The sequence below is a fragment of the Oncorhynchus clarkii genome, chromosome 6, assembly GCF_045791955.1.
Source record: "Oncorhynchus clarkii lewisi isolate Uvic-CL-2024 chromosome 6, UVic_Ocla_1.0, whole genome shotgun sequence".
In the NCBI taxonomy this organism is placed as follows: Eukaryota; Metazoa; Chordata; class Actinopteri; order Salmoniformes; family Salmonidae; genus Oncorhynchus; species Oncorhynchus clarkii.
Window position 1 is genome coordinate 23,060,948 of NC_092152.1, and position 24,266 is coordinate 23,085,213.

Here is a 24,266-nt window from a genome sequence, read left to right on the forward strand (position 1 = left end):
TTTATTGAGTTGGTGCTGAAAAGAGAGGGAGGGACTTTGATGTGTCCAGTTTTAAAGACGCAGGCACGTCGAAAACACAAAAGATAAAGCCAAGCTGCAAAACAACTCTGGAAAATATGATTATATGGTCTATCTATATTATGTAAGTAATAATGTAGACTAATATTTTGCTATTTTGAAATATTAAAAACAGAAATGTTGTATTATTACGGTAAGTAGGCTACAAACCGCCTGAAATAATGATATTTGTCTCCATCTACTGGTACAAAAGAGAAATCCAGACGGACAAGAATCTTGCGCAGCATGTTCCACAGGCTGAACCCACTGCAGGCTGACCCTCTTGAACAAGCCGAAATACTTCCTGTTAGCAACCAGCTCGAGGACGCTTGTGTCTGGTTTCCAAGACGGATTGCCTTGTGACTGTACTCGTTGTCTTAGCGGTTTAAAACGAGTTTTTCTCAAAAGAAACAAGGGGACAAGCCAGCTGGCCACTTTGTGCATACGAACGGGCTTGTCAGCGTGTAGCTAGCTATGCTTCAAGCTATCCACCTCGGAAAGTAACGGTAGCTAGGCTAGTAAAAAGCTAGCAAGCTAATGCTAAGGTTGATTCTGACTTTTTGCTAGCTAATCGTCTTCACTAGCTTGCAGCTAAAGTTCTTTACCTCGCAATAACATTAGCTGACCAGTTGATTTCAAGATGAGCGAGCAACTTAAATTTATTGTTGAGCACCTGAATAAAGACCCCTTCAAGAAAAACTTTAACTTGATCACCTTTGACTCACTGGAGCCAATGCAACTTCTGCAAATTCTCAACGATGTTCTGGCCGAAATAGACCCTAAGGTGAGACAATTTATATTTTGCAATGTACACAACAACCTCATACTTGATCACGAGTTGTCCAGTGGTGTATATAGTTGTCCCAGTTGATATTACGCCTAAAATGGTATTATCTTGATGATGACACCTGCCCCATTTGGAGCTCCACTACTATTGTGTTTACCAGTCACCCAAAGTGTGTGTAAAATGTGTGAATTACATGTAAATCATATTTGATTTATTTCAGCAAACTATTGATATCCGTGAAGAAATGCCTGACCAGACAGCAAAGAGAATGTTCACTCTGCTGGGGATGTTGAAATACAAACCACCTGGGAATATGTCTGAGCCGTAAGTATTCTTCTGATCAAATCAAACTTTATTTGTCTACAACAAGTGTAGACTTTATCGTGAAATGCTTACTTACAAGCCCTTAACCAACAGTGCAGTTCAAGAAGAAGAAAATATTTACCAAGTAATAATAAAAAGTAACACAATAACAATAACAAGGCTATGTACAGGGGGCGCCGGTACCGAGTCAGTGTGCGGGGGTACAGGCTAGTTGAGGTAATCTGTACATGTAGGTGGGGGTGAAGTGACTATGCATAGGTAACAAACAAACAGCGAATAGCAGCAGTGTACAAGAGGGGGGTTGGGTCAATGTAAATTGTCCGGTGGCAATTTTTATGAATTGTTCAGCAGTCTAATGGCTTGGGGGTAGAAGCTGTTGAGGAGCCTTTTGGTCCTAGACTTGGTGGTCCGGTACCGCTTGCTATGCGGTAGCAGAGAAGTCTATAACTTGGGTGACTGGAGTCTCTGACAATATTGGGGTTTCCTCTGACACCGCCTATTATATAGGTCCTGGATGGCAGGAAGCTTGGCCCCAGTGATGTACTGCGCCGTTCACAGTACCCTCTGTAGCGCCTTATGGTCAGATGCCGAGCAGTTGCCATACCAGGCGGTGATGCAACCGGTCAGGATGCTCTCGATGGTGCAGCTGTAGAACCTTTTGAGGATCTGGGGACCCATGCCAAATCTTGAAACTTGAAACTCTCGACCCGCTCCACTACAGCCCCGTCGATGTTAATGAGGGCCTGTTCGGCCCGCCTTTTCCTGTAGTGCACGATCAGCTCCTTTGCCTTGCTCATATTGAGGGAGAGGTTATTGTTCTTGCACCACACTGCCAGTTCTCTGACCTCCTCTCTATAGGCCGTCTCATCGTTGTTAGTGATCAGGCCTACCACTGTTGTGTCGTCAGCAAACTTAATGATAGTGTTGGAGTCGCATTTGGGCACGCAATCATGGGTGAACAGGGAATACAGGAGGGGACTAAGCACACACCCCTGAGGGGCCCCAGTGTTAAGGATCAGCGTAGCAGATGTGTTGTTGCCTACTCGTCAGGCAGATTTCAGCATTAGAAAACAGAGTGTTTACTGTCCTCTCTTTTTAAATACAGGAGCAGTTTCAGACAGGGCCTGGTGACGGGCAGTAAGCCTGTGATACACCCTATCCTTCACTGGCTGCTGCAGAGGATTACAGAGCTGAAGAAGAGAGCTTACTTGGCTCGCTTCCTGGTTAAGCTGGAGGTGCCTGCTGAGTTCCTGCAGGATGATGTCATCACTGACACCTATCACCAGGTTTGTTTAACATTGGGCAAATTCGTTGGCCCGCCATGCAAAACAATTTGCCCACTGACTTCAAGGTGCAAGCATAATGCTGTATTCATAACCAAGTGGGAAGGTGATGCATTCACGTGTTTTCAACTAATTCAGAAACACGTATTGGCTCATGGCCAACAAGCTGCATCAACCATAAACTAAAAGTACTGCTATAATGCTTGCAAACAAATTATTGTGTTTTAAAAAAAACATATTAATAGATTATTTATAAAAATAAATGTTTTGCTGTTTCATTTAACTGTCGAAAATGCTGTTCTACCTTAGTACGTGATGTCAGAGGTCAGCATGTGTGAGAAGTCAGAGCTCAGGGATGATAGATGAGTTTCCCACTAGTAATTACCAGTTGGAGGGATGTTCAAGTAGATTTTTCCTAGTCATACGTGGTAAATGCCACCTTCCCATTAGGTTCTGAATGCAGCATAATATTTAACATGGGATCATGGCTCCTCTTCTTGCTAGACTAAAGAGATAATTAAAACCATTATTTTATTATTTAAAGGTCACTGCGTTTCGGACAGATGCTATGTGCATAACTGAGAAATATGATTCATAGTTTCATAGTGTTTGATCGGTTGTTTTTGTAGTATGAAGAATTAGTGGAAGGATTCAAGACCTACCACAAGGAGTGTGAGCAACTGAAAAGCTCTGGCTTTTCCACTGCAGAGATCAGAAAGGTAAAAATGAGAACAACATTTTGTTTTCCACTCATCACTTAGTATCATATGGAATTCTCTTAAATTAAGCCACAGATGGTGATATGCACAGACACAGTGCTAAAACGCAATCTTTTCCCTAACCTCAGGACATTGGTGCTATGGAGGAGGAGAAGGACCAGCTGATCAAGCGAGTGGAGAGGCTGAAGAAGAGGGTAAGGCAGACAGGCAGTCTGTTTGAGGAAGCCCACCCTGTCATAATGCCTGGAACTCACAGGGATTCACAGAGTAATGAAAACATGACCTCTCATACACGCCAAAGGATTCCTTGTGGTAATGAGACTAGACAGGCATCTGACAAGCTCAATGCTTCACCCTTTTACAGGGCAGATGAGTAATGGAGTGATCATTTAGGGGTCATACTTTTAAGCCATGCCAGAAGGGGGAACTGGGTCAGTGGCAGCAGTGGCTCCTGGCAGTCGTGTGAGGTGAAACTCAGATGCCGGCACAGTATCACAGTTTATTATGTGTCCAACAGGTGGAGTCAGTGTCCAACCACCAGCGGATGCTGGAACTGGCCAGACAACTACGGGTGGAAAAGGAGAGAGAAGAGTCTCTGGCTCAGCAGAAGCAAGAGCAGAAGAACCAAGTAATGAATTGACTTTTCTTAGTCTAGTTTACATCCTGTTTTGTCTACCTTTCCAATTTACAGGCTTTGTTATCCATATGATCAACTTTACTGCATACAGAGTACAAATAAGTGATACAGACTTTAGGGGAAAGGTCTACATGTTATCACAGATGGTTGTCAATTAGATATCCCAAATTCACCTACAAGTAGATTTATCAACATGATGTTGTTTTTTTTAGATGCTGATAAGTGTGTGTTGCCATTTGGATATGTTCAGCTTTTCCAGGCAGAACAGAGACTGCAGAGATCTCAGCAGCAGCTGAAGGACCTGCGACAGGCAGCAGCAGATGCCAAGCCAGAGAGTGAGTAGGCATGTTCTGAATCACCCTCAACGCCACAGCTGGTTGAACGGTCAGGGACACATCAGGTCAGGCTGAATCTCTGTTAATTGTTTCACCTGTATTAAGGCCCTGTAATCATGCTGATCTTTTATGTGCTCCATTAGAGCTCACCATATGTGGACTTTCCTCTTTTTTGTTGTTGTTGTCCTGATCTGCTAGTAGCATTTTTACAATCACACAGGAGATTTACACATTTACAGTTTAAAAATTGACGAAAGCAAAGATGTGGCACACCAACAAAGAATTTGACAATCCAATGACTCAAAATGTCACATATCAAAACATTTCCTAATGTGACTATTTTGTAATGGTTTTCGGTCTCATATACAGTAGGCCTACTGTGCATCAGAGCTCAACAGCAGCATTTAAGAGCACAATCTATGTTGAGGTTACATGCCCTTGAGATAGTTAATTTAGACAATGTTATGCATACACTCTTGATCTGATTATGATGAACGGGTGTCTCAAGTTTAAGATGTGCATACCACCCTCCTTTACTTCAATGAGCAGGTGTGCCTCATTGTGTTTCAAAGAATGAGGTATCCTGATCAAAGGTGTAAGAATGAGCTTTGTCTTTGTCACTGTCTCAGGCTTAATGAAGAGGCTTGAAGAGGAGATCAAGTTCAACTCCTACATGGTGTCTGACAAACTGCCCAAGGAGCTGGAGAGTAAGAGGCGGATGGTGCAGTACCTGCAGAAGGTGGTGTCTGAGCCGGCCATGGGCCAAGCTGAGCTTGGGGAACTAGAGGACAAGGTGAGATATCTCTACCTACCTGAGCAATTAAGCTATTGAGCTTTGCAAGTTTGGTAAATTTGGTTCACACAGATTACAACAAGAATGACTGACAATAGCCAAAAAGTTTGATTCTGACAAATTGAAAGTTTAAGTCTGACTGTTCCCCACTTTGTCCAGATTCGAGAAAACAACATTGAAATAAACCTGCTGATTGAGAAAAGAATGATGCGGAACGACCCCATAGATGATAAACTGTCTCTTTTCAGACAACAGGTGATTATTTTATTTTTTTCTTATTTTCTATTTTCACATTCTTCAGAGATACAGTAGCGTTATTATTATATGACATAACACCAGCAATTACCTAGGATGAATGTTGTGTACATTTCAGAATGCCATTCTCTGTCATTGATACTAAACTCAGCAAAAAAGAAATGTCCCTTTTTCAGGACCCTGTCTTTTAAAGATTACTTTACAGATCTTCATTGTAAAAGGTTTAAACACTGTCTCCCATGCTTGTTCAATGAACCATAAACAATTAATGAACATGCACCTGTGGTACGGTTTTTGAGACACTAACAGCTTACAGACGGTAGGCAATTAAGGTCACAGTTATGAAAACTTAGGACACTAAAGAGGCCTTTCTACTGACTCTGAAAAACACCCAAAGAAAGATGCTCAGGGTCCCTGCTCATCTGCGTGAACGTGCCTTAGGCATGCTGCAAGGAGGCATGAGGACTGCAGATGTGGCCAGGGAAATAAATTGCGATGTCCGTACTGTGAGACGCCTAAGACAGCGCTACAGGGCGGACAGCTGATCGTCCTCGCAGTGGGAGACCACGTGTAACAACACCTTCACAGGATCGGTACATCCGAACATCACACCTGTGGAACAGGTACAGGATGGCAACAACAACTGCCCAAGTTACACCAGGAACGCATAATCCCTTCATCAGTGCTCAGACTAATAGGCTGAGAGAGGCTGGACTGAGGGCTTGTAGGCCTGTTGTAAGGCAGGTCCTCACCAGAAATCACCGGCAACAACGTTGCCTATGGGCACAAACCCACTGTCGCTGGACCAGACAGGACAGGCAAAAAGTGCTCTTCACTGACGAGTCGCGGTTTTGTCTCACCAGAGGTGATGGCCGGATTCGCGTTTATCATCGAAGGAATGAGCATTACACCAAAGCCTGTACTCTGGAGCTGGATCGATTTGGAGGTGGAGGATCCGTCATGGTCCGGGGCGGTGTGTCACAGCGCCATCGGACTGAGCTTGTTGTCATAGCAGGCAATCTCAACGCTGTGCGTTACAGGGAAACATCCTCCTCCCTCATCCTGAGATGACCCTCCAGCATGACAATGCTACCAGTCATACTGCTCGTTCTGTGCGTGATTTCCTGCAAGTCAGGAATGTCAGTGTTCTGCCATGGCCAGTGAAGAGCCCGGATCTCAATCCCATTGAGCACGTCTGGGATCTGTTGGATCGGAGGGTGAGGGCTAGGGCCATTCCCCCCAGAAATGTCCGGGAACTTGCAGGTGCCTTGGTGGAAGAGTGGGGTAACATCTCACAGCAAGAACTGGCAAATCTGGTGCAGCCCGTGAGGAGGAGATGCACTGCAGTACTTAATGCAGCTGGTGGCCACACCAGTTACTGACTGTTACTTTTGATTTTGACCTCTCCCTTTGTTCAGGGACACATTATTCAATTTCTGTTAGTCACATGTCTGTGGAACTTGTTCAGTTTATGTCTCAGTTGTTGAATCTTGTTATGTTCATACAAATATTTTATTTAGTTTATTTTCAGAAAACTTAACATGTGTAGTAAGCATGTTAAGTTTGCTGAAAATAAACGCAGTTGACAGTGAGAGGACATTTATTTTTAAATCAGTTTAAATCAGACATATCTTTGTCAGCTATATGAATTTGTATGAGCTGGCTGTTTGTGTATGGTTAAGCGTTTGCTGGCTGTTTGAACTTTTGTGGATGATTGATGTTGTCTGATGTAGTGAGGCAACTTTATTTTTCATCAACATATTTATTCATGTTATCATATTGATATTTTAATACTTTTCTGTTTTGTTGTCTCTTTTGCTATGGTGAGGCAGATCTAGGATGAACTGCTCTGGTTTTGTCACTGTTCTATACCTATTCTATAAAAATAAAAGAGAGCCGCACACTCTAGGAGCTCAGATGCAAAAATGTAATACCAACGTTTCGACAGCCAAGCTGTCTTCATCAGGGTATAATCACAAACACTGCGAGATGACTCGTTTATATAGTGTCAAAAGACACAGGTGTCTGTAATCATGGCCAAGAGTGGCCTAATATCATTGGTTAATCAATGTGCGGCTCTCTTTTATTTTTATTTTCAAGTTTCTACTCCGCTAGCCAGCACCTCGTCTTAATAGGTGTGCGTTTCTTTTTCTTCTATACCTGTGAAATGTGTGCATGTTCTGCTTGGTTATTTTGTGTGAATTAGAATAAATGGATATATATACAGTACCAGTCAAGTTTGGACACCTATTCATTCCAGGGTTTTTCTTAATTTTTTACTATTTTCTACATTGTAGAATAATAGTGAAGACATCAAGCTATGAAATAACACCTGGAATTCATGTTACTACATCCAAAAAGTGTTAAACAAATCAAAATAGATTTGAGATTCTACAAAGTAGGGCCTCCTGAGTGGCGCAGTGATTTAAGGCATTGCATCGCAGTGCTAGCTGTGCCACTAGAGATCCTGGTTTGAGTCCAGGCTCTGTCGCAATCGGCCGCAACCGGGAGACCCATGGGGCGGCGCACAATTGGCCCAGCGTCGTTCGGGTTAGAGGAGGATTTGACCTGCAGGGATGTTCTTGTCCCATTGCATTCTAGCGACTCCTGTTGCGGGCCGGGTGCAATGCACGCTGTTTCCTCCGATACATTGGTGCGGCTGGCTTCCGGGTTAAGCGGGCATTGTGTCAAGAAGCAGTGCGGCTCGGCAGAGTCGTGTTTCGGAGGACGCACGGCTCTCGACCTTCGCCTCTCCGGAGTCCGTACAGGAGTTGTAGCGATGGGACAAGACTGTAAACTACCAATTTGATTCCATGAAATTGGGGAGAAAAAAGGGGTTAATTCTCTCAACCAGCTTCTTGAGGTAGTAACCTGGAATGCATTTCAATTAACAGGTGTGCCTTGTTAAAAGTTAATAGCATTTGAGCCAATAAGTTGTGTGACAAGGTAGGGGTGGTATACAGAAGTTAGCCCTATTTGGTAAAATACCAAGGCCATATTATAGCAAGAACTGCTCAAATAAGCAAAGAGAAACGACAGCCCATCATTACTTTAATTAACACAAGGTCAGTCAATGCAAAAAAAATAAAAATGCCATCAAAGGGTGGCTACTTTTGAAGAATCTAAAATATATTTAGATTTGTTTAACACTTTTTTGATTACTACATGATTCCATATGTGTTATTTCATAGTTTTGATGTCTTCTATTATTTTACAATGTAGAAAATAGTAAAAAAATAAGGAAAATACCATGAATGAGTAGGTGTGTCCAAACTTGACGTATTCAGAGTATTCAGACCCCATTACTTTTTCCACATTTTGTTACGTTACAGCCTTATTCTAAAATTGACTATATTCATTTTTTTCTTCATCAATCTTCACAGAATACCCCATAATGACAAAGCAAAAACAGGTTTAGAAATTTTGGCTAATTTATTAAAAATTAAAAACTGAAATGTTATAAGAATTCAGACCCTTTACTCAGTACTTAGTTGAAGCACCTTTGGCAGCAATTACTGTACAGAATCGAGTCTTCTTGGTTATGACGCTACAAGCTTGGCGCTGTATTTGGGAAGTTTCTCCCATTTCTCTGCAGATTCTCTCAAACTCTGTCAGGTTGGATGGGGAGTGTTGCTGCACAGCTATTTTCAGGTCTTTCCAGAGATGTTAGATTGGGTTCAATTCTGGGCTCTGGCTGGGCCACTCAAGGACATTGAGACTTGTCCTGAAGCCACTCCTGCGTTGTCTTGGCTGTGTACTTAGAGTCATTGTCCTGTTGGAAGGTGAACCTTCGCCCCAGTCTTAGGACCTGAGCGCTCTGGAGCAGGTTTTCATCAAGGATCTCTCTGTACATTGTTCTGTTCATCTTTGCCTCGATCCTGACTAGTCTCCCTGCCGCTGAAAAACATCCCCACTGCATGATGCTGCCACCAACTTGCTTCACCGTAGGGATGGAGCCAGGTTTCCTCCAGAGGTGACACTTAGTATTCAGGCCAAAGAGTTCAATCTTGGTTTCATCAGACCAGAGAATCTTGTTTCTCATGGTCTGAGAATCCTTTAGATGCCTTTTGGCAAACTCCAAGCAGGCTGTCATGTGCCGTTTACTGAGGAGTGGCTTTCGTCTGGCCACTCTACCATAAAGGCCTGATTGGTGGAGTGTTGCAGAGATGGTTGTCCTTCTTGACGGTCCTCCCATCTCCACAGAGGAACTCCGGAGCTCTGTCAGAGTGACCATTGGGTTCTTGGTCACCTCCCTGACCAAGGCCTTTCTCCACCGATTACTCAGTTTAGCCAGGTGGCCATCTCTAGGAAGAGTCTTGGTGGTTCCAAACTTCTTCCATTTAAGAAATATAGAGGCCACTGTGTTCTTGGGGACCTTCAATGCTGCAGAAATGTTTTGGTACCCTTTTCTAGATCTGTGCCTCGACACAATCCTGTCTCGGAGCTCTACGGACAATTCCTTCGACCTCATGGCTTGGTTTTTGCTCTGGCATGCACTGTCAACTGTGGGACCTTATATAGACAGGTGTGTGCCTTTCCAAATCATGTCAAATCAATTGAATTTACCACAGGTGGACTCCAATCAAGTTGTAGAAGCATCTCAAGGAGGATCAATGGAAACAGGATGGACCTGAGCTCAATTTCGAAACTCATAGCAAAGGGTCTGAATACTAATGTAAATAAGGTATTTCTGTTGTTTACTTTAAATAAATGTGCGGAAATGTCTAAAAACCTGTTTTCGCTTTGTTATTTAGGGGGTATTGTGCGTAGATTGTTGAGTTAAAACATTTTTTTAATCCATTTTAGAATAAGGCTGTAACGTAACAAAATGTTGAAGGGGTCGAGGGGTCTGAATACTTTCCGAAGGCACCGTATATATACTGGCTGTATCTGTATTGACTGTATCTGTAATAATATGACTGGTGTGGCTCTTCAGGCATCGATTATAACTCGTAAGAAGGAGGCGAAGGCGGAGGAGCTGCAGGAGGCGCGGGAGGAGCTAGCTGCACTAGACAGAGAGCTGAACCAGAAGAACAGCCAGGCACGAGACCAGGATGGAGACGAGGTCATCCGGGGAGATGAGGTAACATTACAGTAACTAACCGCCTCTCACAGCTCAATACTCTTGTCTGAACATCATCATCCACACCAATAGTAATCACCTTCCTCACCAGTCAATGTTTGTGGAATAGGGTCATATACGTTTTTGGGGGTAATTGAAATATTGTCATTTTGCAGCAAAAAGACTGCTGCCACTATATACAATCTGCTCAGTATTCACTTGCAACGTTGTACAATTGCCCACCACTCAAAACTGAACATCACTATCCAAACTTTCTCAAAAGATAGTAAAATGCATCAGAGATCAAATATTTTCCATCTTTAGGGGTAGATTGATTAAACATTCTACTGTTTGCTTACGTCTACTCCAATACATAATCTTTGTTGATAAGGGTGACGTGCGGTAGTTGTGGATCCCAGTAAACATGAGACGCTATTTCTGCTCTTATGTAAACATAGTGGAGCTTACAGGCTAATGCTACTTATCCCTGTTCCCCTCACTCTCCCACTTTCCCATGCAAGGTTAAAAATAGACCACAACAGGGGCTACCCGGAACCAGGACAGTATTTAACAAACTGTCTGAAATGTATTTTATTTTTATATCTCTTGTGTAAATATTCTTAATTAATTCAGCAAAACAAACTATTTCAGTGTAAATCCTTCAACTAACTTTGACATCTATGGAGGATATTTTACCGCAAAGAAAACAAACTGACATGAGGTTTTGTTTATATTTTTGTACTTTTACCCCTTTTTCGTGATATCCAATATGTAGTTAGTCTTGTCCCATCGCTCCAACTCCCCTACGGACTCGGGAGAGGCAAAGGTTGAGAGCCATGCATGCTTTGACGCCATGTTTGGTTAGATCACTTAGTATAAACCATTGGCAGAGAAAGGTCTCTCAAATTTGAGTGCCTTTTTGCCTCTGCAACATAGTGCCAGGAGCCATCACTCCTGTGTGTCAACACACCCTGTGCCTGGCTCTGTAAGATCAAGGATAAAGAGAACGACCACTCTTCACATCTCAGACTAAGCCTGTTCCTGTTTGCAGCGCGACCTTTGGCCATTAACAGGTCTATATAGTTGGTGGTAGCTGATGCATAGGGCATGTGCTGTACCCATATGTTGTCTGAGTGGTTTATGGGCAGGCGTTCCACACTCAGTGAAAACATTGCACTGACAGCTGGACAGGCTGGCGAAGCACAGGAGCTGCATGTCTGAAATAGCATCCACTTTCTCCCTGCTCTCCTCCGTGCCCTGTTCAATGTGTGTGGTTTCATCTGCTCCTCTGGATAATGAGTGAGTGTGTTTGATGTGAAAGGAAACTCTAAACCTGACTTTTTCTCAGTATGTTAACAGTAGGTGAGAACCGGATGGAGGAGGAGTCAGGGGATTTATGGTAAATGGAAAGGGTCTAGTCACACTGGGCTTATCTGTCTCTCCCCGGGTCCATGGGTCATGGTGGAAATGAGCACCTTATCAGAGGTATTTTCCATTATGCTGCTAACATGTCATCACATGTCACACAGCAACTGCTCATCCTCAGTGAGCTTGCTTTTACACCCACTACAAACTAGTCCACCATGTTGCTAGTGTTCCATCATTACATACACTGAGTGTACAAAATATTAAGAACACCTTCCTAATATTGAGTTATTGGCCTCAGAACCGCCTCAATTCGTCAGGGCATGTACTCTACAAGGTGTCGAAAGCGTTCCACGGGGATGCTGGCCCATGTTGACTCCAGTGCTTCCCACAGTTGTGTCAAGTTGGCTGAATATCCTTTGAGTGGTGGACCATCCTTGATATACATAGGAAACTGTTGAGCATGAAAAACCCTGCAGCATTGCAGTTCTTGACACAAACCTACTACCATACCCGGTTCAAAGGCACGTAAACCCTTTGTCTTGTCCATTCATCCTTTGAATGGCACACATACACAAACCATGTCTCAAGGCTTAAAAATCCTTCTTTAACCTGTCTTCTCCCTTTCATCGACAATGATTGAAGTGGATTTAACAAGTGACATCACTAGGTCAGTCTGTTATGGAAATAATAATGCTTTCTGTTCACTTACACCCCAAATTCCCCCAATGTAAATAACAGATGTTTGCTCAGTCTGGAAAAGCTATTCACCCTGCCAAAATTGATTTCACATATAGTAGGTTACTGCTATTTATAAATATGCTCAGTGCATATACTGTATGGGCAAAATGTTTCATTATCTATTATAAACTGGGTGGTTCGAATACTGAATGCTAATTTGGCTGAAAGCTGTGTTATATCTGACCGTATACCATGGTTATGGCAAAAACAAATAGTTTTACTGTTCTAATTACTTTGGTAACTAGCTTATAATAACAATAAGGCACCTCTGGGGTTTGTGGAATATGGCCAATATACCACGGTTAAAGGCTGTATCCAGGCACTCCGCATTGTGTAGTGCGTAAGAACAACCCTTAGCCGTGGTATATTGGCCATATACCACACCCCCTCGGGCCTTACTGCTTAACTATCCCAATGTGCTGCATTTTCCAGAACCATCCTCCTGTCCTGAGTATGTGTGTGTCTGACACAGGGTCATGATAAATAGTTCAAACCCTTCAAAGTTGTGTTGGATAATTTAGCAGCTGTTTTGGGGACATATTGTATGTGACGAGGGAATGCTACGCAGCCTTATTCTGGCTGCTAATTCCCTCTCAACCTTGTCTGCCCTTGATGTCCCAAAATAAAATAAACCATACATTCTTGCGCACAAGCCATGCATGCCCATGTGACTTACAGGACATTTTCTGGGATTCTCCAGAAGGAATACATTTTGACATGCACAGGAGTCTGAGGCACCTCGACTATTGTCTTCTCCAAGAACATTTTACATTGTTCCATCACTGCTGGATACTAAGCCACATTACAGTAACTCTCTCTTTTTCACACTCCCGAACTCACTCTCTCAGACATGGGTCGTGTCTGTCTCAGTAGAAACTGAAGGGGATGACCTGGCGTCAAGATGTGGTTTCCCTTGTGTATTTACTTTCTCTTCACTGACGTTTGATCTATTGTTTTAATGTTGTCATTTCTGTCTTGTTCCATTTCTCTTAGCATATCATTCATGACAATAGTCTCTCTCGATTCCTCTCAGTTTAAACGTTTTGTGGGGAAACTGCGCAGCAAGGGGACGGTGTTCAAGAAGAAGCGTCAGGAGATTACCGAGCTGAGAGCTGAGTATGGGGTCTTACAGCGGACAGAGGAAATCCTAAAACAGAGGCACGAGGTCGGCCAACAGCAACTGGTAACTATGCACCACAGCAATCCCCTTCGCAGCAATCCACCCTACCACCCTACATGCTCCCCTCCATACCTCATAGAAGCCCCTTGGGACACTTACCTTTCCATCCTGCCCTTGTTCATGTAATGTACATTAACAGTAAAGTGACATGCCTTCCTGGAAATGACTTCACACCTCTGTTCCCTCCCAGCTTCTGACTTGCTTATAGCCTGGCTGACACAGTAAGGGCTGGGCTGCTGCTATTTGCGATGGCTGAATCTGCTCTTCTCTCTGTCTGACGCTGGTATTTTTTTTAAATCAGTGGATATTAGTGTCTGAGCCCTTTCTCCTCTCACCACCTGCATTCCTGTTCCCATCACTCACCCACCCAGTCACCCCAGTCCAACTGTTACCCCTTCAACCTACAACTATGAACCATTTACTGCAACAATGTTGGTTATAGCCTACTGCATAACCCAAAACTCACTAGAAGCCCTGCTTGCAACTGTGAACTATTCATATCAGAACCAAATATTATAATGTAATTTAATGAGGTCATTTACATTGTCTTTATCTGTGAACAGATCTGCAGGAGAGGGATGGGTGCTACATGGGAAGGAAATTGTGTTTCTTTTCATAGATCACAGATTTCTCACTCATATAATAGACCACACACACATCCTGCTATCTCAACCGCATGTAATCTTCTCTTCTTGGAGAACAAAGTGGCCTCTACTCCCAGGTGTTGAGCTGACCCCTGTCTGTTTGTGTGGACACAACCCTTCACAGTGCTTAGAGCACAGGCGCCAGGGGTCATTTCAGGACTAGGCTCCATGCTGCTATATATCCTCCCAGACAGAGAGGGAGTAACTCAGTCACTGTTTCAAGTTTTATTAGTCGTATGTACAGGATGTACATGGTAAACACCGTCCAACAAAATACTTACTTGCCGGTTCCTTCTCGACAATACAACAACAATAAGAAATAATAAAAGATACGAGTACAAACATAAAGTAAATGGCAGTAGAATAGAATAGTACATTTTTAGCGTAAGCATAATATAGGATGGCACAGTTTATAGTCCAATATTTACACATGTATCAGGGAAGGGGGGATTGGGGCCAAGTGTTTAAATTGTGCAGTTGTGATGTGTGTGTAGCATGAATATATGTGTGGATGTCTGTGGGTGGGTGTCTGTGTGGGTGGGTGTCTGTGTGGGTGGGTGTCTGTGTGGGTGGATGTCTGTGGGTGGGTGTCTGTGTGCATGTGTGGAAAGTCAGTGCAGGTGGTCAGTCTAGTTCAAGTGTTCAGCAGTCTGATGGCTTGTAGATAAATTGTCTCTGAGCCTGTTGGTATCAGACCTCATGTTCCGACACCGTCTGTCCGACTAAGGGATTGAACAGTCCGTGGCTGGGGTGTGTGGGGTCCTTGATAATGCTGCGGAACTTCCTCAACTACCGTTTCTGAGTCATAGCTATAGGCTTACATTTGTTGACATGGTGCAAACGAATCATTAACAATTAAGTCAGGTGAGCCACTGTATACATTACATGGAGGTTTACTCATTGCAAATTATTAACTTGAATTCACTGATTTCATCTTACTGCCTTGCAGCACATGTGGGTGTGTAGACTACATTGCTCAAATGCCAGGTGTTTCTAGTGAACTCTTGCCAGGTCCAGTCCCTAAACTGACATTTGCCTCAGGATTCTAACACTGGATACAATCACATCATTTTATGCTGCTGCATTACAAGGCTGTCATATTTGGTGTAGTTACTGATGTATCACCCCATGTGCCCTCTCATGCTCTTATTGTGGTCCATTTAGCAATCCATGGAGGCACAGAAGGGGATCTCTGGGTACAGTGACACTCAGGAGGAACTGGAGAGAGTGTCAGCCATCAAGAGTGAACTGGACGAGATGAAGGGGCGCTCGCTGGACGACATGTCAGAAATGGTGACTATATCAGGATCGGAGCCACTATCTGAGTAGCATCTCACTTTACCACAGTGACAGATCTTTCCCCACTCCAGACCGCCCATACTCAGTCACAGGATCATGCTGATTGCGTTCAGATGCCCCTTCTAATGGGATACACAAACACAGCACAATTTGTTTTACCAGAAGTGTCCTAGTCAAGTTTTGTTTGTGTCATTGATTTATTTGCATTGATTTAGTGACTTGATACCTTTTGAAATACCACTTGTGTGTAATTAATCTGTCTTTTTGTGGGGAAAGGAAGAGTAATTGCTTAGTTTTAAGCCAAGTTGGATCACCAAATCACTCTGTTTTATCAATCTGTCATCCCATTGCATTGAAGTCCAAATAGAACCAGTTGCAGCCGTTTAGGCCCCAGTCCAAGATGTTTTTGAAATTATTTAAAGGGTAGTCAGGGCTTGTGGTTAAAGCTGGCAGCTTGCACACTTGTGCTGCTGCCAATGATTCAAACATTCCTTGCTGTAGCCATAAAGTTGACTTTCACTCACTTCACAATCTTTGGCCTTAGATAGCTTTGCCTCTGAATGCACACCCTGTAAGGCCCCTGCTTGTGTACAACACAGGTGACATAAACTCAGCAACAACAAAAAACGTCCTCTCACTGTCAACTGCGTTTTATTTTCAGCAACTTAACATGTGTAAATATTTGTATGAACATAACAAGATTCAACAACTGGGACACAAACTGAACAAGTTCCAAAGACACGTGACTAACAGAAATTGAATCATGTGTCCCTGAACAAAATCAAAAGTAACAGTCAGTATCTGGTGTGGCCACCAGCTGCATTAAGTACTACATTGCATCTCCTCCTCATGGACTGCACCAGATTTGCCAGTTCTTGCTGTGAGCTGTTACCCCACTCTTCCACCAAGGCAACTGCAAGTTCCCGGACATTTCTAGGGGGGAATGGCCCTGCCCTCACCCTCTGATCCAACAGGTCCCAGATGTGCTCAATGGGATTGAGATCCGGGCTCTTTGCTGGCCATGGCAGAACACTGACATTCCTGTCTTGCAGGAAATCCCGCACAGAGCGAGCAGTATGTCTGGTGGTATTGTCATGCTGGAGGGTCATGTCAGGATGAGCCTGCAGGAAGGGTACCACATGAGGGAGGAGGATGTCTTCCCTGTAACGCACAGCTTTGAGATTGCCTGCAATGACAACAAGCTCAGTCCGATGATGCTGTGACACACCGTCCCAGACCATGACGATATCGATCCCGCTCCAGAGTACAGGCCTTGGTGTAATGCTCATTCCTTCAACGATAAACGCAAAGCCAACCATCACCCCTAGTGAGACAAAACTGCGACTCGTCAGTGAACAGCACTTTTTGCCAGTCCTGTCTGGTCCAGCGACAGTGGGTTTGTGCCCATAGGCGACGTTGTTGCCGGTGATGTCTGGTGAGGACCTGCCTTACAACAGGCCTACAAGCCCTCAGTCCAGCCTCTCTCAGCCTATTGCACAGTCTGAGCACTGATAGATCAAGACAGGGTCCGGAAAAAGGGACGTTTCTTTTTTTGCTGAGTTTATAATGATTATTATGGCCATAGTCATCTTTAACTGACATTTATGTGGATTACTTTTCCCACCAAATCATGATGTTGGCAGATGGGTTGAAATATGTGACGCTTTTTTTCAGGTGAAGAAACTGAACTCAACGATAGTGGAGAAAAAGTCTGCCCTTGCTCCGATAATAAAGGAACTGAGGCCTTTAAGACAGCAGTGTCAGGTGAACGTCACATGCTATAAAACTTTGTCTGCAGTTTCATCTTCAAATTGTGTCATTACACAGATCTGTGTCTATAGAATAACCTAAATGTACAGTACCAGTCAAAAGTTTGGACACCTACTCATTCATGGGCTTTTCTTTATTTTTACTATTTTCTACATTGTAGAATAATAGTGAAGACATCAAAACTATAAAATACCACATATGGAATCATATAGTAACCAAAAAAGTGTTAAACAAATCAATATAGATTTTAAATTCTTTAAAGTAGCCACCCTTTGCCTTGATGACAGCTTTGCACACTCTTGGCATTCTCTCAACCAGTTTCACCTGGAATGCTTTTCCAAGAGTCTTGAAGAAGTTCCCACATATGCTGAGCACAAAAAAATGCTTCAGAGTTCAAGTAACAAACACATCTCAACATCAACTGTTCAGAGGCGAGTGCGTGAATCAAGCCTTCATGGTTGAATTGCTGTCAAGAAACCACTACTAAAGGACACCAATAAGAAGAAGAGACTTTCTTGGGCCAAGAAACACGAGCAATGGAAAGCATTCCAGGTGAAGCTGGTTGAGAGAATGCCAAGAGTGTGCAGAGGCTGGTAACTCTAATGAACTTATCCTCTGCAGCAGAGGAAGGTCTGGGTCTTCCTTTCCTGTGGCGGTCCTCATGAGAGCCAGTTCCATCATAGCACTTTATGATTTCTGCCACTGCACTTGAAGAAACTTTGAAAGTTCTTGAAATTGTCCGCATTGACTGATATTCATGTGTTAATGTAATGATGGACTGTCGTTTCTCTTTGCTTATTGAGCTGTTCTTGCCATAATATGGACTTGGTCTTTTACCAAATAGGGCTATATTCTGTATACCCACCCCTACCTTGTCACAACACAACTGATTGGCCCAAACCCGTAAACAAGGAAAGAAATTCCACAAATGTACTTTTAACATGGCACACCTGTTAATTGAAATGCATTCCACTACCTCATGAAGCTGGTTGAGAGAATGCCAAGAGTGTGCAAAGCTGTCATCAAGGCAAAGGGTGGCTTCTTTGAAGAATCTCAAATATAACATTTATTTTGATTTGTTAAAACTTTTGGTTACTACATGATTCCATATGTTTATTTCATAGTTTTGATGTCTTCACTATTATTCTACAGTGTAGAAAATAGTCAAAATAAAGAAAAATCCTTGAATTAGTAGGCGTGTCAATTATTGACAGGTACAGTACAACCACAGATTAAAAAGCATTACAAATCATGACATGAGGCCAAGAGATTTGACAAAAGAAGCGGGGAAAACCCTGACGCATCAGCCAGCTGCTGTTGACTTCATGCAGGATTGTTGTGGAGTCCATTAACGATAATTGAAACATAGTCTATGTGCATAGTGTACGACAGGGAAAGCACTTCACATCTCTCAGCTAAAGCTGGGGATCATATTTTCCAGGTTGTGTTCCCTGAGTTGGTTGACCATCATACTGGCTAACATTTACTAATGATGAAAAGTTACGTCAGAAATGTATGAATATACTCAGCTAGAGCTTAGGCTTAAGTAAAACGGTGCAAATACATGGGCTTTGATCTGATAATGATATGAAAGGGCTTGGGGAAACTAGAACTTGCATACATAACATACTAGAATGGTGAAAAGTGTTGTCATTGTACTCTGTCTTTTTAAATGATTTTGAATATGTCCATGTATGTGTATTTCTTTGGGTTCATGTATCTGTGAATGTGTATTTCTTTGGGTTCATGTATCTGTGAATGTGTATTTATTTCATGACAGGACCTAACTCAAGAGTATGAGGAAAAGAAGGCCCAGTATGACAGCTGTGCTGCAGGTCTGGAGAGTAACCGATCCAAACTGGAGCAGGTATAATATGAATGCTATGTGTAGACCCCTGGTCTATCTACCAACACACCCATCAGATCAGCATATCACCACATATCAAATCTTCTCTATTTACATCATTGGAATGTGCTCTGCGCGAGGACCAGTTCAGTACTGCCATAGCAACAAGCATCTGATGCTTCAGGCCTGATGCTTCAGTTTCCTATTGCCACATGTTTTCATTCACCACCTCCATTGCAGGAGGTGAGAGCTCTGAGGGAGGAGATGACTCAGGAGGAAAACCGATACCACTATATCAACTGCATGAAAGAGGTAAGGGGTTCAGGTAGCAAACAACCCCTCCCCCAACACCTGTTCTGTGACTGTCAACCAGAGCTCTCTCTCTCTGCCCATCTCTCTCTCTCTTCACAGATCATTGAGATGCAAATGCAGCGAGCAGCAGAGGAGATGAAGGCTTACGTGTCTCCTGATCCGCAAGAGAGGAGGAAGACCATCAGGTGAGTCTGCCAGCTGCTTAGGATTTCTATTACTACAGTCACCTCCATATGCTACGATTACAGCACAATGGGTGCATACTGTATGCTACTGTTGCCACCCACCTCCCCCTATACCTCCCTCAAAGTACACACTTACAGCAGTCTGTTAGTAGATTCACCCTCATAGGTCACCCTCATTTCCAAGTGTGTCCAGAAGTATTGCTTTGCTATAGAAAAATATGTAAATCTATTTATATTACTGGTTTAATAAAATATGTTATGGATGTTTGCTATGTTGTTATTCAACTACTAGGTAGTATTTTCCTTGTAAAACTCACAGTAATGTCATAATAGCAGCATTGAGCTTGCGAAAGTGAAAAGGCTCACATGAACTCTGACCCTCTGGCTGTTTCACAGGGAGCAGTACATGAAGAACATTGCAGAGCAGGAGTCCCTGGGCAAGGTGAGCAAAGAGGTGCTCTTTGTGCTTTGTCAGGGTGCAGGCACGGTGCCAATCCTGTGCTGCACTGGCATCTGAAATGGATCCCCTGCAAACACAGGCACCATGCTTTGGGTTCCTTCCTTCTTCACCCTGATAAGAGGGATGCCAGAGAGGAGGAAGGGTATGGCAGAGGGGGCTCAGCTGCATTCCTGCTAAACCATTTGGCCCAGTACACAAACTGTAATGTAGATGTGCTGCTGCAGTAGATCAGCAGTGGAGGCTCCTCAGAGGAGGAATGGGAGGACCAACCTCCTCAGTAAATTTCACAAAAATTGTGAAACATTAAAAGTAATCCTTTTTAAATAAAACTATACTAAATATATTCACGTCAAAAATAATAGATTAAAACACACTGTTATTTATGAAAATCTACAGTAGCTTCAACAGCACTCTCTAGGGTAGCACCATGGTGTAGCCGAGAGGACAGCTAGCTTCCATCCTCCTCTCGGTACATTAACTTCAATACAAAACCTAGGAGGCTCATGGTTTTCACCCCCTTCTATTCTTTTTTTAGGGTTATGAATAGGCTATATGCTAATTCCTCTAAGTAGTAAGTATTTGGTTGGTCAAGCTTTCCGTTAATTTATAAAAGGATGGCTTGCCTTGCAACTTATAATGAAAAGGTATTCAACTGAAAAAATGCCATTTAACAATGCTGATCATACACTGTATGCATGTTGGGCTGACATTAATTCTTAGTCTTTCCCTTTGGACAACAACAGAAGTTGCGTGAGCAGCAGAAGACTGTGAGGGAGAGCCATGGGCCGAACATGAAGCAGGTGAAGATGTGGCGCGACCTGGAACAGCTGATGGAGTGCAAGCGCCAGTGCTTCCTGAGGGCCCAGAGCCAAGCCTCCATTGGCCAGGTCATCCAGGAGGGCGGTGAGGATAGGCTGGTGCTGTGAGGACGAGGAGAATATTAAAGCAGGGCCAACTCTGGTACACTAAGCTCTACCACAATGACCAGGACTTCTCACTCATCTAACTACTGGACTTAGTTTGCCAATTATAGTTCATTAATCTGTTCTGTTTGTCTTGCATTATATATATTTTTAGGTGAGATAATTACTCTTCGTGTATCAAAACTACTCTGCTTTCATCGCCTACAGTTAAAAGGATTCCATTCATCCAATCTGTGTTAATCCTGGTTTAGTTATTGATTTGTGTTTGTAAATAATCCCAAAGTAGGATTTAGTTTAACTGATTTATCTCCTGTGAGGAACACCTTTCTGGTGATGATATTGTGAGAGTTGCCTGATGAATCCAGAACCAAAGGGACACATGTACCAGGAGGTTTCAGCCAGATAAGATGTTTAACTCTCTCTGGCCCTCTGACTTTAAACAAATCCACAGCCTCCATTTTAAGAATACAGTTTAAATCTATGTGTCTAAAGATAACAACAGCGTACAATGTGTTGCACTTGGGACGCAGCTGCACTCAGTTATTTTGGGAAACAACAGCCACACCTTGGGTAAAGGAGCTTGCCAGTTTTGGAATTCAACTGGGCCTCTGGTTCAGATGGAACAGTGCAGAGTGAACTAATCAAGCATCATTTTCTTGCATCTTGTACTTTGAAGTATATTTCTTTGTAACACCTCTATGTAACACCTTTATTTGTTCCATAAATTATACTGAACAAAAATATACATGAAACAATTTAAAAGATTTTAGTTACAATTCATATAAGAAAATCAGTCAATTGAAATAAATTCATTAGGCCCTAATCTATGGATTTCACATGACTGGGCAGGGGTACAGCCATGGGTGGGCCTTAGAGTGCATAGGCCCACCCACTTGGCAGCCAGGCCCACCCACTGGGGAGCCAGGCTCGGCCAATTAGAATTTGTTTTTCTCCACAAAAGGGCTTTATTACAGACAGAAATACTCCTCAGCACCACCACCCTCCACTCAGATGATCCCGCAGGTGAAGAAGCTGGATTTGGAGGTCCTGGGCAGGCGTGGACACACGTGGTCTGCGGTTGTGAGGCCAGTTGGACGTACTGCCAAATTCTCCGTTTTTTGGGAGGGATCTTATGGTAGAGAAATTAACATTCAATTCTCTGGCAACAGCTCTGGTGGACATTCCTGCAGTCAGCATGCCAATTTTATGCTCCCTCAAAACTTGAGACATTTGTGGCATTGTGTTGTGTGACAAAACTGCACATTTTAGAGTGGCCTTTTACTGCCCCCAGCACAAGGTGCACCTGTGTAATGATCATGCTGTTTAATCAGCTTCTTGATGTGCCACACCTGTCAGGTGGATCGATTATATTGGCAAAGGAGAAATGCTCACTAATAGGGGTGCAAGCAAATTAGTGCACAAAATTTAGAGAAATACACTTTTTGTGCATATGAAAAGAAAATGTTGTTTTTTTCAGTTCATGAAACATGGGACCAACACTTTACATGTTGAGTTTATATTTTTGTTCAGTATATATATTATATGAGTTACATAATATCCTGTTGTACTTCTCATTTAACTTTGTTCATAAAAATATATTCTTATAGAGATTCTCTGGAACTTTTGTATACTTATTAGCGAGTAGTTCTGAAAGTAGGCCACATGAGCCAAAGGTGGTTCATTAAAGTTGCATACTACGTCACATATGTGCAGATATGTACACCACGTCATTGCTCTCGCTCTGCTGTGTGTGCATCTTGCTAGCTGTCACTCAATTTGTGAGGAGCTGAAGCTCATCGACTAGAACTCGAATTCCTAGGGTGTTGGACCATGTGGGGGGAAAATGTAGAGAAATGTCACATTGTTCAGAAAAACAGTCGCTTTCCGACTAGGGATTTCGTGGCTAATTGAGGTAAGATAGTAATTCTGCTCATAGATTATGCATTTCTGAACTACACATTGACACATCCAGTCCAAAGCGGGAGGTTTAAAAAATACTTAGCAGTCACCAAAGTTCCGGAGCATGTATTTAATACGATATTTCAAGTTTATTGATATTTGGTTGTATTTCTGTCTGAATAGTCACAGCCTTCTAAAGGGGATGGAAAACAATCAATGATAAATCAAACTGACCGGTCATCCTTAGAATAAATCTCCTATTCACAAATCAATCATTCTGAATACCTGTCTATAAATGCTGATGTGAGTAAGGGGACTTGTCACTTGCCGTACCCAAGTCTTAGCTTTGACTATAGCTTGGGGACTTGAAGGGGGCACCCATGGTAATTTCAGCCCCCCTCCCCTCTCCTTCCTTCCTCTGGGTATAGCATATACACTATAAATAGAAAAGTATGTGGACGCCCCTTCAAATTAGTGGATTCTGATATTTCAGTCACACCTGTTGTTGACCGGTGTATAAAATCGAGCACACAGCCATGCAATCTCCATGAACAAAAAATGCCAGTAGAATGGCCTTTCTGAAGAGCTCCGTGACTTTCACAGCTGTTATTGTGAAGGACAACAATGGCTCAGCCACGAATTGGTAGGCCACACAAGCTCGCAGAACGGGAACGCTGAAGCACGTAACGTGTAAAAATCGTCTGTCCTCGGTTGCAACACTCACTACCGAGTTCCAAACTGCCTCTGGAAACAACGTCAGCACAAGAACTGTTCGTCCTGAGCTTCATGAAATGGGTTTCCATGGCCGAGTAGCCACACACAAGCCTAACATCACCATGTGCAATGCCAAGCGTCGGCTGGAGTGGTGTAAAGCTCGTCGCCATTGGACTCTGGAGTAGTGGGATAGCATTCTCTGGAGTGATGAATCACGCTTCACCATCTGGTAGTCCGACGGACAAATCTGGGTTTGGCTACCTGCCCCAATGAATAGTGATAACTGTAAAGTTAAGTGGAGGAGTAATAATGGTCTGGAGCTGTTTTTCATGGTTCGGTTTGGGCCCCTTTGTTCCAGTGAAGGGAAATATTAATGCTACAGCATACAATTACATACTAGACGATTTTGTGCTTCCAACTTTGTGGCAACAGTTTGGGGAAGGCCGTTTCCTGTTTCAGCATAACAATGCCCCCATGCACAAAGCGAGGTCCATACAGAAATGGTTTGTCGAGATCTGTGTGGAAGACGACAGGTAGCCTAGTGGTTAGAGCGTTGGGCCAGTAACCGACAGGTTGCTAGATCGAATCCCTGAGCTGACAAGGTACAAATCTGTTGTTCTACTCCTGAACAACAACATCATCATTGTAAATAAGAATTTGTTCTTAACTGACTTAA

At 43.1% G+C, this 24,266-nt stretch overlaps 1 protein-coding gene across 1 annotated transcript; it reads left to right on the plus strand.

Moving 5' to 3' along the window:
* Positions 1–3: 3 nt before the first annotated feature.
* Positions 4–22,587, plus strand: LOC139410806 (intraflagellar transport 81 homolog). Its single transcript, XM_071156335.1, has 18 exons — positions 4–841; positions 1,065–1,168; positions 2,274–2,454; positions 3,081–3,170; positions 3,299–3,364; positions 3,688–3,798; positions 4,058–4,142; positions 4,772–4,935; positions 5,095–5,190; positions 10,127–10,273; positions 13,392–13,541; positions 15,347–15,475; positions 17,156–17,245; positions 19,032–19,118; positions 19,338–19,409; positions 19,509–19,594; positions 19,991–20,036; positions 20,798–22,587. Exons 1-18 carry the CDS (start codon positions 698–700, stop codon positions 20,978–20,980), a joined length of 2,031 nt encoding a protein of 676 aa, XP_071012436.1. The 5' UTR covers positions 4–697; the 3' UTR covers positions 20,981–22,587.
* The last annotated feature ends 1,679 nt before the right edge of the window (positions 22,588–24,266 follow it).